General features: G+C 32.2%; 1 protein-coding gene across 4 annotated transcripts in view; it reads right to left on the bottom strand.

Moving 5' to 3' along the window:
- The window catches only part of RASA1 (RAS p21 protein activator 1), a 121671-nt gene that overhangs the window by 16862 nt on the left and 92201 nt on the right, over nucleotides 1-12608 (bottom strand). For all 4 annotated transcript variants that reach the window (XM_054555038.1, NM_001131793.1, XM_063723868.1 and 1 more), the window contains 5 exon segments: nucleotides 11873-12029; nucleotides 5222-5309; nucleotides 2891-2968; nucleotides 756-913; nucleotides 164-240 (listed from right to left, as the gene is read on the bottom strand). In XM_054555038.1, coding sequence (XP_054411013.1) covers nucleotides 164-240; nucleotides 756-913; nucleotides 2891-2968; nucleotides 5222-5309; nucleotides 11873-12029 — 558 coding nt within the window.

Genomic DNA, 12608 nt, shown 5'->3' with positions numbered 1-12608 from the left:
ATTCTTTCTTGATAATCAATACTTTAAGAAGTACAGAAAGAAACTATCTCAAATTATACTACTTGCATTTCTGTTTAATTTCTATTTTAAGACTTTCATTGTGAATTTTAAAAGTATATAAAACATGCTTTTTCTATTTTAGAAAGTTTCTGTATCAACTTACAGATATCAGGATCTTTGCTTTTCTTTGTTTTATTACTAAGAGTTATTTCAAATCTATTGATGTCAGGAGGAAGATCACTAAAGGAGCAAGGAGAAAAAGAATTAACAAAATGTTTTGGCATCAAACTACCTTATTTCTTCAGTTCTAGTATCAAATAAACCCCCCGTTTCTGCTTTAAAAAAACAGTGAGTGTGCTAGACCTAAAACCAGATTCACAACATATTTTATTATTTGGTATACAGAAGACATGCAAATTACACACTTTTCCTACCATCTTTAACCTCCTAAACTAATAATTCATTCAAATAAGTACTGGAAACCCTAGTAAATGTTTTGTATGTGCGGGTTAGTAAATGTTTTTTGACTTGCTAATTCATGTTAATAACTAAGTGGAAAAACCAAGGGCATAGCACTTCACAAAGGTGAACAAACAGAACAGAAAAAAAAAAAATATATATATATATATATATGCTATTAGAACACCCGGATATGGTACCTTGTTCTGATGGTTTAGATACAGAGACCAAAAAAATAGAAAGAAATGCAATATGGTAAGAGAAAATGATTAATGTAATGATAAAATAAGACTTACTCAAAGACAAACTCTTCTGACCATACTGGGTTTTGCCCTTCCCTTGCATGAGTTTTTGCTACTTGGACACTATTCAGGTAGATGTTACAATATGGATTAGTAAAATGTTTTACTGGGAGTTTATGGGCTTCTTCAATATGTAAAACAAGGCTGCTGACCTAAAAAAAAAAATACATATATATTACCCCAGATTTCTAGAATTGCACTACATTTCAGAAGCAATTACTCTAAGATACAAAGCCAAAAATAATGACTTATTTTCCCCTTTTTTTCAGAAAATGTGAGCTTTGGTTATATATTTGTATATGACATACTTAAAACATTCAAACATTTAAAATAATTCTTCCCACCTAAAAGATAAAACAATGCAATTTTATTTTACAAGTTATTTCTCCCAGTATATTCCTGGAGAAATAATGAAATACACCTTTTCTATCATAAAACAATGATAAAGAGAAAATGAAGTTAAGAAGAAAATTCTTTATTAATATAAGTAAACAACTGTCACTACTCAAATTAAAATCCCATATGTTATATAATACTTATCTGGAAGATTCTATTTCTATAAAAGAGTTCCACAGCTAAAAATTTTTAAAACACTGACTTTACCTTCTTATTTTACAGGAAAGGATACAAACCTAAAGAAACTAAGTTATTTGTTAGTTTGGATGCCAAAACTTAGATCATCCACCTTCTAGTATCAGGTCCTCTTTCTCTCTTGCCATATACTGCTTGTGTGGCCTTGGACAAATCCGTCCCTCTAAGCCTCGTCTTTCTAATATGTAAGTATAAAGTCTACACTACAGGTTGTAATAAGGATTTCAAACTAGTTATCCTTCAGTATCTGTGGGGGACTGATTCCAAGACCCTCCACCTCTCTGTCCTGGCAGATAACAAAGCCCAAGATGCTCAAGTCCCATATAGAAAATGACATAGTATCTGCATAAAATCTATGCATGCCCTCCTGTATGCCGTAAATCATCTCTAGATTACCTGTAATACCTAATACAACGTGAATGCTATGTACATAGTTGTTATACTGTATCTTTTTATTGTATTTTTTTCTGAATATTTTTGACCCACGGGTGGTAGAGTCCACTGATGCAGAGCCCATGAATAGAAAGGGCCGACAGTATATGTAAATCACTAAATCGCACTGCCCACTGATAATAAAAAGTGCTTGAGAGATGTTAGCTATGATTATATTAAACCTGCAAATGTCAGTTTAATGGCTCAAGTTTCATACAAAATACAACTTGCTCTTATTAGCAAAAATCCAATCTGATTTTTGATAGCTTACAAAATGTTACAATGTTATGAAGACATGGCGATTGTGTGTATACTTAAATTTCCCTGGGGAAGAGCCAGACTTTGGGTTACAGGGACTATTTAGTCACCTAAATATCAACCATTATCCACTCCCAGTAGAACAGTATGTTAATCACTCAGCTTATCAGATATTCACACAAAGAGAACAGGAGACACTTTGGTCAGTAAATAAATATTGTACTAAACTTTCTTTAAAACCTTGAGAATGTCAGAATTTGCCTAACTTCTTCCAATTATACAGGGATTACTAAAAAGAAAAAAGCCAAGAAATGGAGGTTATAAAGTTACCCTTGTGAAGGCAAAAAAAAGAGAAAGCCTAGCTTAACTCTCCACAAATTAAAGTATAGGGCATGTTACAGTTTCAAATAAGATTAAATATTTCCTAAGAGTTAAGCAGTAGGTTTTAAAAGCTGTTCTTCAAAATGAAAATCCCAAAAAAGTTTATTGGGATTAGTGCTATAAATCTGATGATCTTTTCAATGTTCTACTTTTTTGAAAGAGGCCAAAATAATTTTTTGAAGGAAAATTAAGTGCCCAACAGAACAGTTTCTGCTGTGTTGGTTTAGTGTTGTTATTTAAAGTGGAAAAATAATCTTTCTTATGTTTTTAACAGTTGGAATTTTGGACTAAGAAAGAACATTCTCTTTCGTAAAGAAGTAACGTTTTCCTGCTACTGAAGCAAGTGGCAGCATGGCTTAACCCCATAAGATATGATGTCCAAAACAGTTCAGATAAAAATAAAATAAAAAGAGCGAAGTGTTAGAGCAAAATGTGACAATTAAAAATCCAAGAAAATTAAGCTTCACCTGACGAAGGCGTTTATTGGATGTCCCTGGACTACTTTTCCGTAAATTGCAAAATGCCTGCAGACCTTTCATCCAATCCTGCAAAGAAAAACAGCATTTCAAAGAAATATACACTAGTTTATTTGGTTTCCAAATCATCAGTTAGGTTTTTTTTTTCCAAATTCAACAATTCTTTCCTTCTCTAGACTGCCATTTCTATTCTCAGACTATACTGTACTTTATAACAATAACCAATAATAAAATAACAAAAATAACAAATAACAACAAAAATAACATATAATAAAATAACAATAACAATAATAAAACAACCAAAACAATTGCAATTCTGTATAAATCTTTTTTTGAATTTATGTATTAAACACATCGAGTGGCCATTAATTAGCCAAAAAATCAAATTTACATTAAAGAAACTATTTCTCTCAAACAGATACTACCTTGGGGAAATTAACGGTTAATGTATAATTAAGCTGTTAAACTTCAGGCAAGCTTAGGTGGAATTGAACTTGGTACACTTTGTGAGAGGGGGAGAGGGCTGATTGTAAAACCAACTGATAATGTGATGACTGATCCCATGACAAGCATACTATCTATACTTTAGACCATGATACAGGTAGAAATGTATAAGGGGATTTGGGTTATTTTTAAGCTTCTCAAATATAACATTAGATTTTAAAAATCATTTTAGCCTAATATTCAAATCAAATTGCAGCCATATTTTTAAAATGTTTATCTAGTGCTTTGGGGAAAAAGAACTGAGGTTTATTAAAAACAAATCTAAATATTCACTTTGGTTTTTACATGTTTCTGGAAAGCTGTGTACTATTGCTTTATTCAGTTATGTCTTTAGTTTGTTGGCTATTTCAATGAAGCTGAACTTTATTAATATTTAGAGACTGTCTTTATATTACAGCAAATTAAAACCAAATCAGTTACCATAGCTTTTTGAAATAGAAGAGAATAACCAGAGACCCCACAGCCCAACAAGTCAACAAAAACTGGAAATATCATTTATGGAAATACAGAAATATTATGTATAAATATATTAAAAAATGTTCTATGTCAGGCTTGCAAAACATGCTGAAATGTCATTATGGTATGGGACACATTTTTATTCAGAAAGAGGGACCATGGTAAAATAATTAGAAAATAGGATACTGAAGTTTAAATTTCTAACTCAATTTCTAACATTTAAAAAAATCATGTAAGTTACCAAAATGTTTTGAGCACTATCTTTCTCGTCTAAAAATTAGGGATACATAGCTGTAAAATTTTATGTGCATTACATGTGAAATGAGCATTTAAATGAGATATTTTATAAAGATGTGAAATATGACGTTCAGTTATAAGCTCATTCAGGTTTATTCTGTGAGTCTCATGCTAGGATCTAGTTTTAAGAGCATCTTCCTCATATCTAGGGTTGGCAAATTATATTTCCAACAAAGCCACTTTCACTTCTTAACCACCCTTTAAGTTCCTTCGTTAGAGTATAAGCAGAAATTCAGCCGTATTTGTATAAAATACAACCATATACTCCAGAAATATTAGGGTTCAAAGAACGCAAAAAAATTTTTTAAGAGACAGTGTCTCAGTTTGTTGCCTAGGCTGGGGTACAGTGTCTCGATCTTACTCACTATAACTCAAACTCCTTTGCTAATGCAATCTTCCTGCCTCGTTCTACCCAGTGGCTGGGATACAGGCATAAGCCAGAACACCCAGCTAATTTTTTACTTTTGTTATAGAGCTGGGGTCTCCCTTTGTTGCAAAATATTTTTTAAAGAGTGTTTTTTTAAAAATACTATTTCTTCACACAATTACTTAATAGAAGCTATAAGAAGGACCGTGCACATGGATCAATAGCTAATCTAAAGTAGACATTATATCTCGACTTGGCTTAGAGAATAGATTCCTAAAATATCTTTCCTTGTGTTGACTGACTTTTATTTTCAGACATGGAGTTCAAACAGTGAAGAATAATAATTAATGCTTGTTAGCAAAACTAACTGGCTTACCTTTGGCTTATACTGAGATTATCTATAACCTTTATGCAGAGAGGATTTTAAATGAGCATTCTCAGTTGGCCTCAACATCATAGAGTATTTAAAGGTCAATTTAAAATGGAGTTTTCATTCCTAATAACCCTTCACTGTGTTTGTTTTTGCATTTCTTTCTGAAAACTTTTTACATATGAAATCTCATTCCTTAAAATAAGAGATGATTAGATTTCAGGCCTTCTATCACTTTATCTTGAATGCAATCATTTTCTATTCCAGTTAATAAGAAAACATGGGCTAACATAAAAGTATACAGTAGTTTGAGAAACAGTAATCTTACCTCTGCTTGCTCTGGAGTTTCTCCTGCAAAGTAAAAGATGTAATGTTCTTCACTAAAGTGCTGAACTACTATCTGAAAACAGTTTGGCCTTTAAAATAAAAACAAAAATTATTAGGAAGCTTAATAAAAAATAACAAAATATTTATACCAGCTTCCAAAACACAATAAATAATTAACATAAAATTATAATTCTTAAAGAAATAATACTCCATTGTACCAGATGATTACTAAAAAAAAGTCAGCTACATATATTTTAGAAAACTTTATGTCAGCACTATTAAAATTTTATTAGTATTTCAAAGTGTAAACTAAAATTTCAATTAATTGTAAAAGACATTAGAAATAAAGTTACAAACAAATTGAAGCTGAACTGCTAGAACTGCACACAGCTAATCTGAAAAGTTTTATATGCACTGGAAAAAGACTAGAAATGTTCTTAGACCAAAAATGTTCTAAGTAATTATCTCTAAGGAGATTGTAGGTGAGTCTGTATTTTCAAATTTTTCTAAACTGATCATTTTTCTTCACCTGTTAAAATGGAAACATCATCTCCTCATACATATGCTTGTTCTAGAGTTTAAGTAAACAGCTGTGTACAACAAATGTTCTTTTCTTGTCTTCCTTTAGTATTATTTTAAATCATTTGATATGTAAATCCAATATTCGGTAATAATTTATATCACTTTTGGAAATGTGCTGTCTTTCCAACTAGACTTGAAAATATTGATAAAATCTTTATTAAGGGCCTGCATGTTTTTGGAACTCAATAAATGTTACTTCTGTTTCCTGCTTTAAACAAAGATTTTATATCATGCTAATGTTAGGAGGCCATAGCAAAAATACACAGAGGACAAGCTTAACACTTATTAAAGATAAAGACTATCTTTTCATGCTTTGAGAATGTCTTAAAAGTAATCATGGAAAATAGGAATTGGAAACTTCCAATCCTAAATGTTGCCTGTGTCAGACTAACCACTCTAGTTGGATAAAACTTAAAATAGTAATACAAAACAGAAAAACAACTGTTTGAAAGCACTGGAGAACAACCAAAGCAGCTAAGATTTGAGGAGCCAAGATCATACTATAATTAACCCGACATTCTCCACATCTTTTCCGTTCAAGGCAGTTGCCAGTTCCTAAGCTGTGTAGCTGAGACGCTAAGCAGAAAATAGTTGCTAAAAGGCTAAAAAGCTAACTACAAATCCAGTAGTTTGATAGTGCTAGGAGAAAAAAAAATGAATTTCAGGCTTTCCATTGAGACCCCTGAAGGGCTGTGCCTTCATGATAAGGGCAAACCAGAAATAGAACAGCCTTTACAAGATGTACTATCCCTACACCATCCATAAGAACAATTCTTTCTGGACGCAATAACATTATCATCCATAGTTTCCATAGTTTTTCATGTACAATGTCTACCACTCAAAGTAAGTAGACACTACAGGCATCAGGATTAAATGGCTAAAAGTTAAGATGAAAAACCAGAAAGACATACATATAATCCAGATACTGAAGACAGATAAGACTTTCAAGTAATTATAATGTTTAAGAAAATAGGTAACAAGAATTTTACCAGAAACTGGATCTTTAAAAAAATGGAAATTCTAAATTGAAAATAATGTAATAAAATGAAGTCCTGAAAAAGTGGATTTAACTGCAGAATGGAAGATTAGTGAACTGAAAGATCAGAAGAAAATATGTAGGTTGGTACAGAGGAAAAAAGGATGAAAAACACAGAAAACAGCATGGGAAATAGTGCAACTTTTTTTTAACAGGACTCCAAGAAGAAAAAAGAATGTGGCAGAACAACTGTTTAAATTAGATACTAACCATTTAAATAGATACTAACCAAAAGTTTTCTAAAACTGACAAAGAACATCAGGTCTCAGATTGATGAAGCACTACAAACCTAAGGATAATTTTTTTTTTAATTTATAGTAGGTACATTTTAGTTTTACCGCTAAAAATATAAGGAAAAATCTCAAAGCATCCAGAGAAAGTTGTGTGAGATACATTACCTCTAAGAGAAAAGACAAAGATATATTACCTCTAAAACAGAAACAATTTGAATGACAACGAAAATGTTGGAAGGCAGAAAACCATCTTAAAAATGGCAAAATAACTGCCAATCTTAAATTTAATATCCAGCAAAACATTTCCGTAAATAAATGTAAAGCAATAAATACCACAGTGAGATCCAGCTAAGAAAAGATGGTGTAAAAATTAATTACCACATGGATATTCACTAGAATAACTTTGTATCACTAAGACATCTTTCTAAGTAATGCAGTATTAAAAGTCAGAAGTTTAATACAAGGAAATGGAGTGCTTAGAGATCTCTTAATATTGAAAATAATCTGGAAAAATTGCACAGCTGTGCAACTAAAGCCATGCAAGAAAACAGCATTGCCATCCAACATTCGTTCAGCATCAGGCTGAGCATGCGCACTAATCACCTACTGCACAAGGTGGCTGTTAACTTTCACATTAGTCTTCATCTAAATGCTAAAGGTCAGCATATCAGGTTCTGTGTGTACACAAAGCAGGAAATGTTCAATGCCTGGCATTAATTTGATAATAAAGAAAAAGATATTAACATTCATCTATAATTTCCCCTTTTGTCCTCTGGTATTTGCATCCTATGGTAATACATAATTTATCAACCTATTTTTCTACTTGTCCTATTATATGGTAGATGTCTTCTCATTTCCTTGAAATGTACTTTGTTAATGCTATTTGCCTTGGCATTCAGTCTTTCTCACTAAGTGCTTCTCTATTTCACAGGAAGGCACTTTAAAAAAAAATAGTTAATAATAAACTAGCATACTTTGAAAAAAAAATTTTTATTGTTTTTGGTTTAGTTTTGTTTGAGACAGGGCCTCACTCTGCCGTAGGTGTAGTGGTACAGTCAGCTCACTGCAACATCCTGGCAGTTGTGAGCCTGGGCTCAGACAATCCTCATACCTCATTCTCCTGAGTAGGTAGGACCACAGGTGTGCACCACCACACCTGGCTAATTTTTTAATTTTTTAAAGAGACAGGGGTTCGCCATGTAGGCCCAGGCTGGTCTCCAACCCCTGGGCTCAAGCGATCAGCCCACCTTGGGCTCCCGAAGTGCTAGGATTACAGGCGTGAGCCACTGCGCCCAGCCTTAAAAGAAAAATCTAGATGACGAGTTGGTGGGTGCAGCGCACCAGCATGGCACATGTATACATATGTAACTTACCTGCACATTGCGCACATGTACCATAAAACCTAAAGTATAATAATAATAATAATAATAAAAGAAAAAAAAAAAGAAAATCATAAATGAGATTTTTACAAAAAAGAAAAAAAAAAGAAAAATCTGTTTTCTAAATGAGAGACTTGAGTTTAGTTCTCATGAACATAACTTTTTCATACTAGGTTTCAGACCTGGTATCGTTAAATATAATTCATGACAAAGACTTTTTTTAATGTCTTCAAATTCTTTTAAGTCACCTTCAACAAGAAACTGTACAAGAAGCAAGCTACAACCTTACAGCAAGTGGTAAATGTATATTTATTGCTTTTCCCCCTACCAGACAGAAACTCCTTTCTTGTTACTAACCAGAATAGGAATCATTCACAATCTTCAACTTGTGCTTCAAGGATCTGATCCTTCTTTTTACTCTAGCAATTCTTTCTCTTTTACCGTCAAGTGTAATGTGGACCTTTCTTTTGATTGTGCCAACAGACTTCCAATCTAACTGCATCTGTTCATATAAACTATATCAAAATAATGCTAAAGCTTTTCTTCAATCTTAGATATTGCAATATTCATCTTAATACTTCCTTAAGATTCATCTAATTCCAGTTGTAAGTATCATTAGTGAATCATTTTTAACCTCATTTTTCCAAGGTTGAATTTCTGCCTTAAATCCATAAACTGTCAAAACACATATCTTTTTGTATTGTACATATAATTTGACGAAGTTTACTCATTCTTCAGTAAATCTGCAAAATGAGAATCATTCACCAAAAGTTTTTCTCCTGTAATCATAAACTTTTATTCAAAACTTTTCTTTTGGACAGGTAACATACTTCAGCAACCAACAGTAGGTATTTTGATTCCATTTCTCACATAAAACTGAAAACACATGCAACTGAAGCAGCTTAGATTTTATTACAGCCTCCATTTCATTATATTATTTAATATGGAATTCAGGTCTACAGACAAACATATATATAATCTTGGCATAAAATCTTTAAATGTTCCTATCATGAAGCCTCATCATCACTCATAAACTTAACTAGCATTTCCATAGGACCTTCTTTGTTTTAAAGTATTAAAGAAATATTTAGCAATTAAATGTATTTCTTTCAGGTCCTAGTAAGTGAGTTACATTTTTTTTAAATTATTTTTTATCTTGTGAGTCTAATGACTTTCCAATGTTAGTCACTAAATTGCCCTTATGGTGGGAAAAATTAGTATCTGTACATTAAGGCTAATTATAAAGTAGGAAAAATGAAAAATATATCAAATTCATTATGTTCTTTTCAAGAACCTCCTTATATATTTTACGATAATTAAAACAATTTTAACTTCTCTGTTAATCGAAAAAAGGTAAGAAGCAAAATGAGACATTTCTGCTTGAACATAAAAGGTAGCTTCATAATGAAGCTGTGAATAAAGTAATATTCAGAGTACCTGGATGACTGAACAAGAAAGTAGGAAGTACTGAGGTATAGCCACTATAAAAAGCTCTCTGTCTCCAAGTGTTAACGCACCAATTCTTTTGCCCCAATAAAATAATGAATTAGAACAGTTTATACAGGGATCATATGATTTCAAGTGTTATAATTTTTGAAATATAAAACATTTGTTAAATATCTGTACTACAATAGGATTTTACAGCCACTGGTATCTCAAGAGACACCTATACTGATTAATGGAACACTGGTTAGGAAGCTCTGCTCAACTATCACCACTGGTATCTCAAGGGACACCTATACTGATTAATGGAACACTGGTTAGGAAGCTCTGCTCAACTATCCAAATGAATTCATACCCATCCTCCAAGAATCAAGAGCTACCTATTTCATATTACTGATCTCAATAAAATTGTTCCCCAAATATTCTACTTTTACTGTTTTAACTGTTTTCACGATAATAAACTACATTTAGTAGTGAATAGTGTTGTCTCTCCAACATCCATTTCACCCATACATATGGTAAGTAGAGCAGCCTCACTATTTGGGTGAGATCATTTCCAGCAACATATCTGGGCACAAAAGGGCCTCCTCATTCTATCAGGATAATCCCATTCCTTTTGCTACCTCAGTAACCCAGAACTAAAAATTGGTTGAGAGGTGGCTCAATAGAATATTTTCAAGATTTTTTAATAATTATGGGAGTGAATGCTTACAGCCCTTTCTCTGGTGCTGTTTGCTACCTTGCTACCACGTAGGGAACTGGTTTGAGGAAGGATTCAACCCACAAGAAGGGTGCAGAGTAGAACTAAAAAAGACAGAGGCCTGAATCAACCACATTTGAAGGTTAAGATTCTCAGGCTGTTAAAGAGGGGCAGAAAAATCTCAAGAAATCCTGTCTCACCCAATCTTTGTGTTTTTTGGAACAACTCTTTATGAGGTATCAGTGAGTATTCAGGGGGAAAAAAAAGGGTATCTTTGTAAAATGAATTTATGAAGTAATTCATACTGTTTTACAGATTCACAATATAAACACTAGCTAAGGCTACAGAAAGCCTTGCTATAAGTAAAACTGTTTGTTCAATCAGCATTTCCCAAACCTATTTGATCATTTTAAAAAACTGTCAAAATCACAAGTAACACTAATGTGATCTTATAAACACACTGCAAAAAGAAATGACAAGGCTATATATTTTACAGGTATTTCTCTTAAAGAAGAGAAATATTTCAACAGGATAAAATGTAGATTTGCCTCAGAAATGCCATCCTGCAGCAGAAAAACAAGCTGTTGAAACATTTGTTTTAACTATCTTTTCTCTTACTAATCATAACAATAGGTAATAAAAATGGTAAGTACATCTAAAAAGACTGGGATGGATTACTGATAATACTAATGGTGAAAGGTAAAGGCCATTGTTCTTGAGAAAAAATCCAGATGTAATCAAGAGCTGGATTTGTCTTCTAATGTCAAGGATTCAGCTTATACATTTATATTCATTTTTTTAAAACCAAGAAATCAATGTAAGAATTTTTTTTAATTTCAAATACATTTTTCCTATCAAGACAATTTTAAGATTATTTTTTAACATTAACTTTCTTAAGAACTTGCTTATAGTGTTAATAGCAGAATTGAGTGCACCTAGTACTCTTGGCTACACTGAGTTAAACCATGTGAAAAAATCAGAGGAAAGGTGACGAAGACTCAAAGTAAGTCACTCAAAAGATTGCTGGTGGGGGGCAGGGACAAAACATGCTTTATACTACAGGAAATGTCATGCCAAAGATTTCTGTGCAACACAATGGAGTAGACTTTATGTATATGTTAGTCTAAAATTAAGCAAGGAAGGCAAAAATCACCTAGAAAGTGCATCTGCTACTTTTAGAAGATGATTTTAGGGCTCTCAAAATTGGTTTGCTTTGTTTATACTCACTATTTTATTATTAAGACAATTCCGAAAGAAAAATAGGAAACCAGTCTCTTACCTGCCAAAGAGACTATCATGAACGACATAGACAGAACATACACTGAGATCTATTAATCCTTTTGGTTTGGTAGCTCGTTTTTCGCTTTCAAAATAAATAAGTTGGGCATCACTACCCTCTAAGATAAAATATAAATTTTTCCAACGTTTTCCTTTGCCTGTTTAAAAAAAAAAATTGTTTTCTCTTAGCCAAACAATTGTGAAATCCTACATATTATTAAAATGAGTGTTTCTAAAAATATGAATCAATTTTTATTCCAAAGCTTATGTAATATGCCAATTCTTACATAATGAGAAAATGCCTGTAACAAATCTGTACAAAAATGCCTTTTGTTATATTACTTGTTTTGATCACAGAGTAAATGCTGAGAATACCTTAACTATATCTTCAGAGATTTCATCATGATAAAATCGTCAGAATTCTTGTTTTGGAGTAATTCTTTAACAGTCTTAAGGAAAAAACTCTTCCACTAAAGCATACCGCCACCCACAATTCCCCAAAATGTCTTTATGTCAAATTGAGGTAAATCTGTAAAATATCAATACTATGAATGTACCATGTGCCATAAGGAGTTCCTCAAAATAAAAAAAAAAAGAAAAGAACGAAAAAAAGAAACCATGGGTAGAAAAAACATTCTGGTTGAAAATGTAGACTTTTAATATACCTACACTCTAAATTTTGAAGAATGCTTATACATGGGCTCTAAACAAGTGTCAATTACTAATAACTCATGTCA

This window comes from Pongo abelii, chromosome 4 (genome assembly GCF_028885655.2).
Source record: "Pongo abelii isolate AG06213 chromosome 4, NHGRI_mPonAbe1-v2.0_pri, whole genome shotgun sequence".
Taxonomy (NCBI): domain Eukaryota; kingdom Metazoa; phylum Chordata; class Mammalia; order Primates; family Hominidae; genus Pongo; species Pongo abelii.
This window is presented reverse-complemented; position numbering and strand designations above follow the sequence as displayed.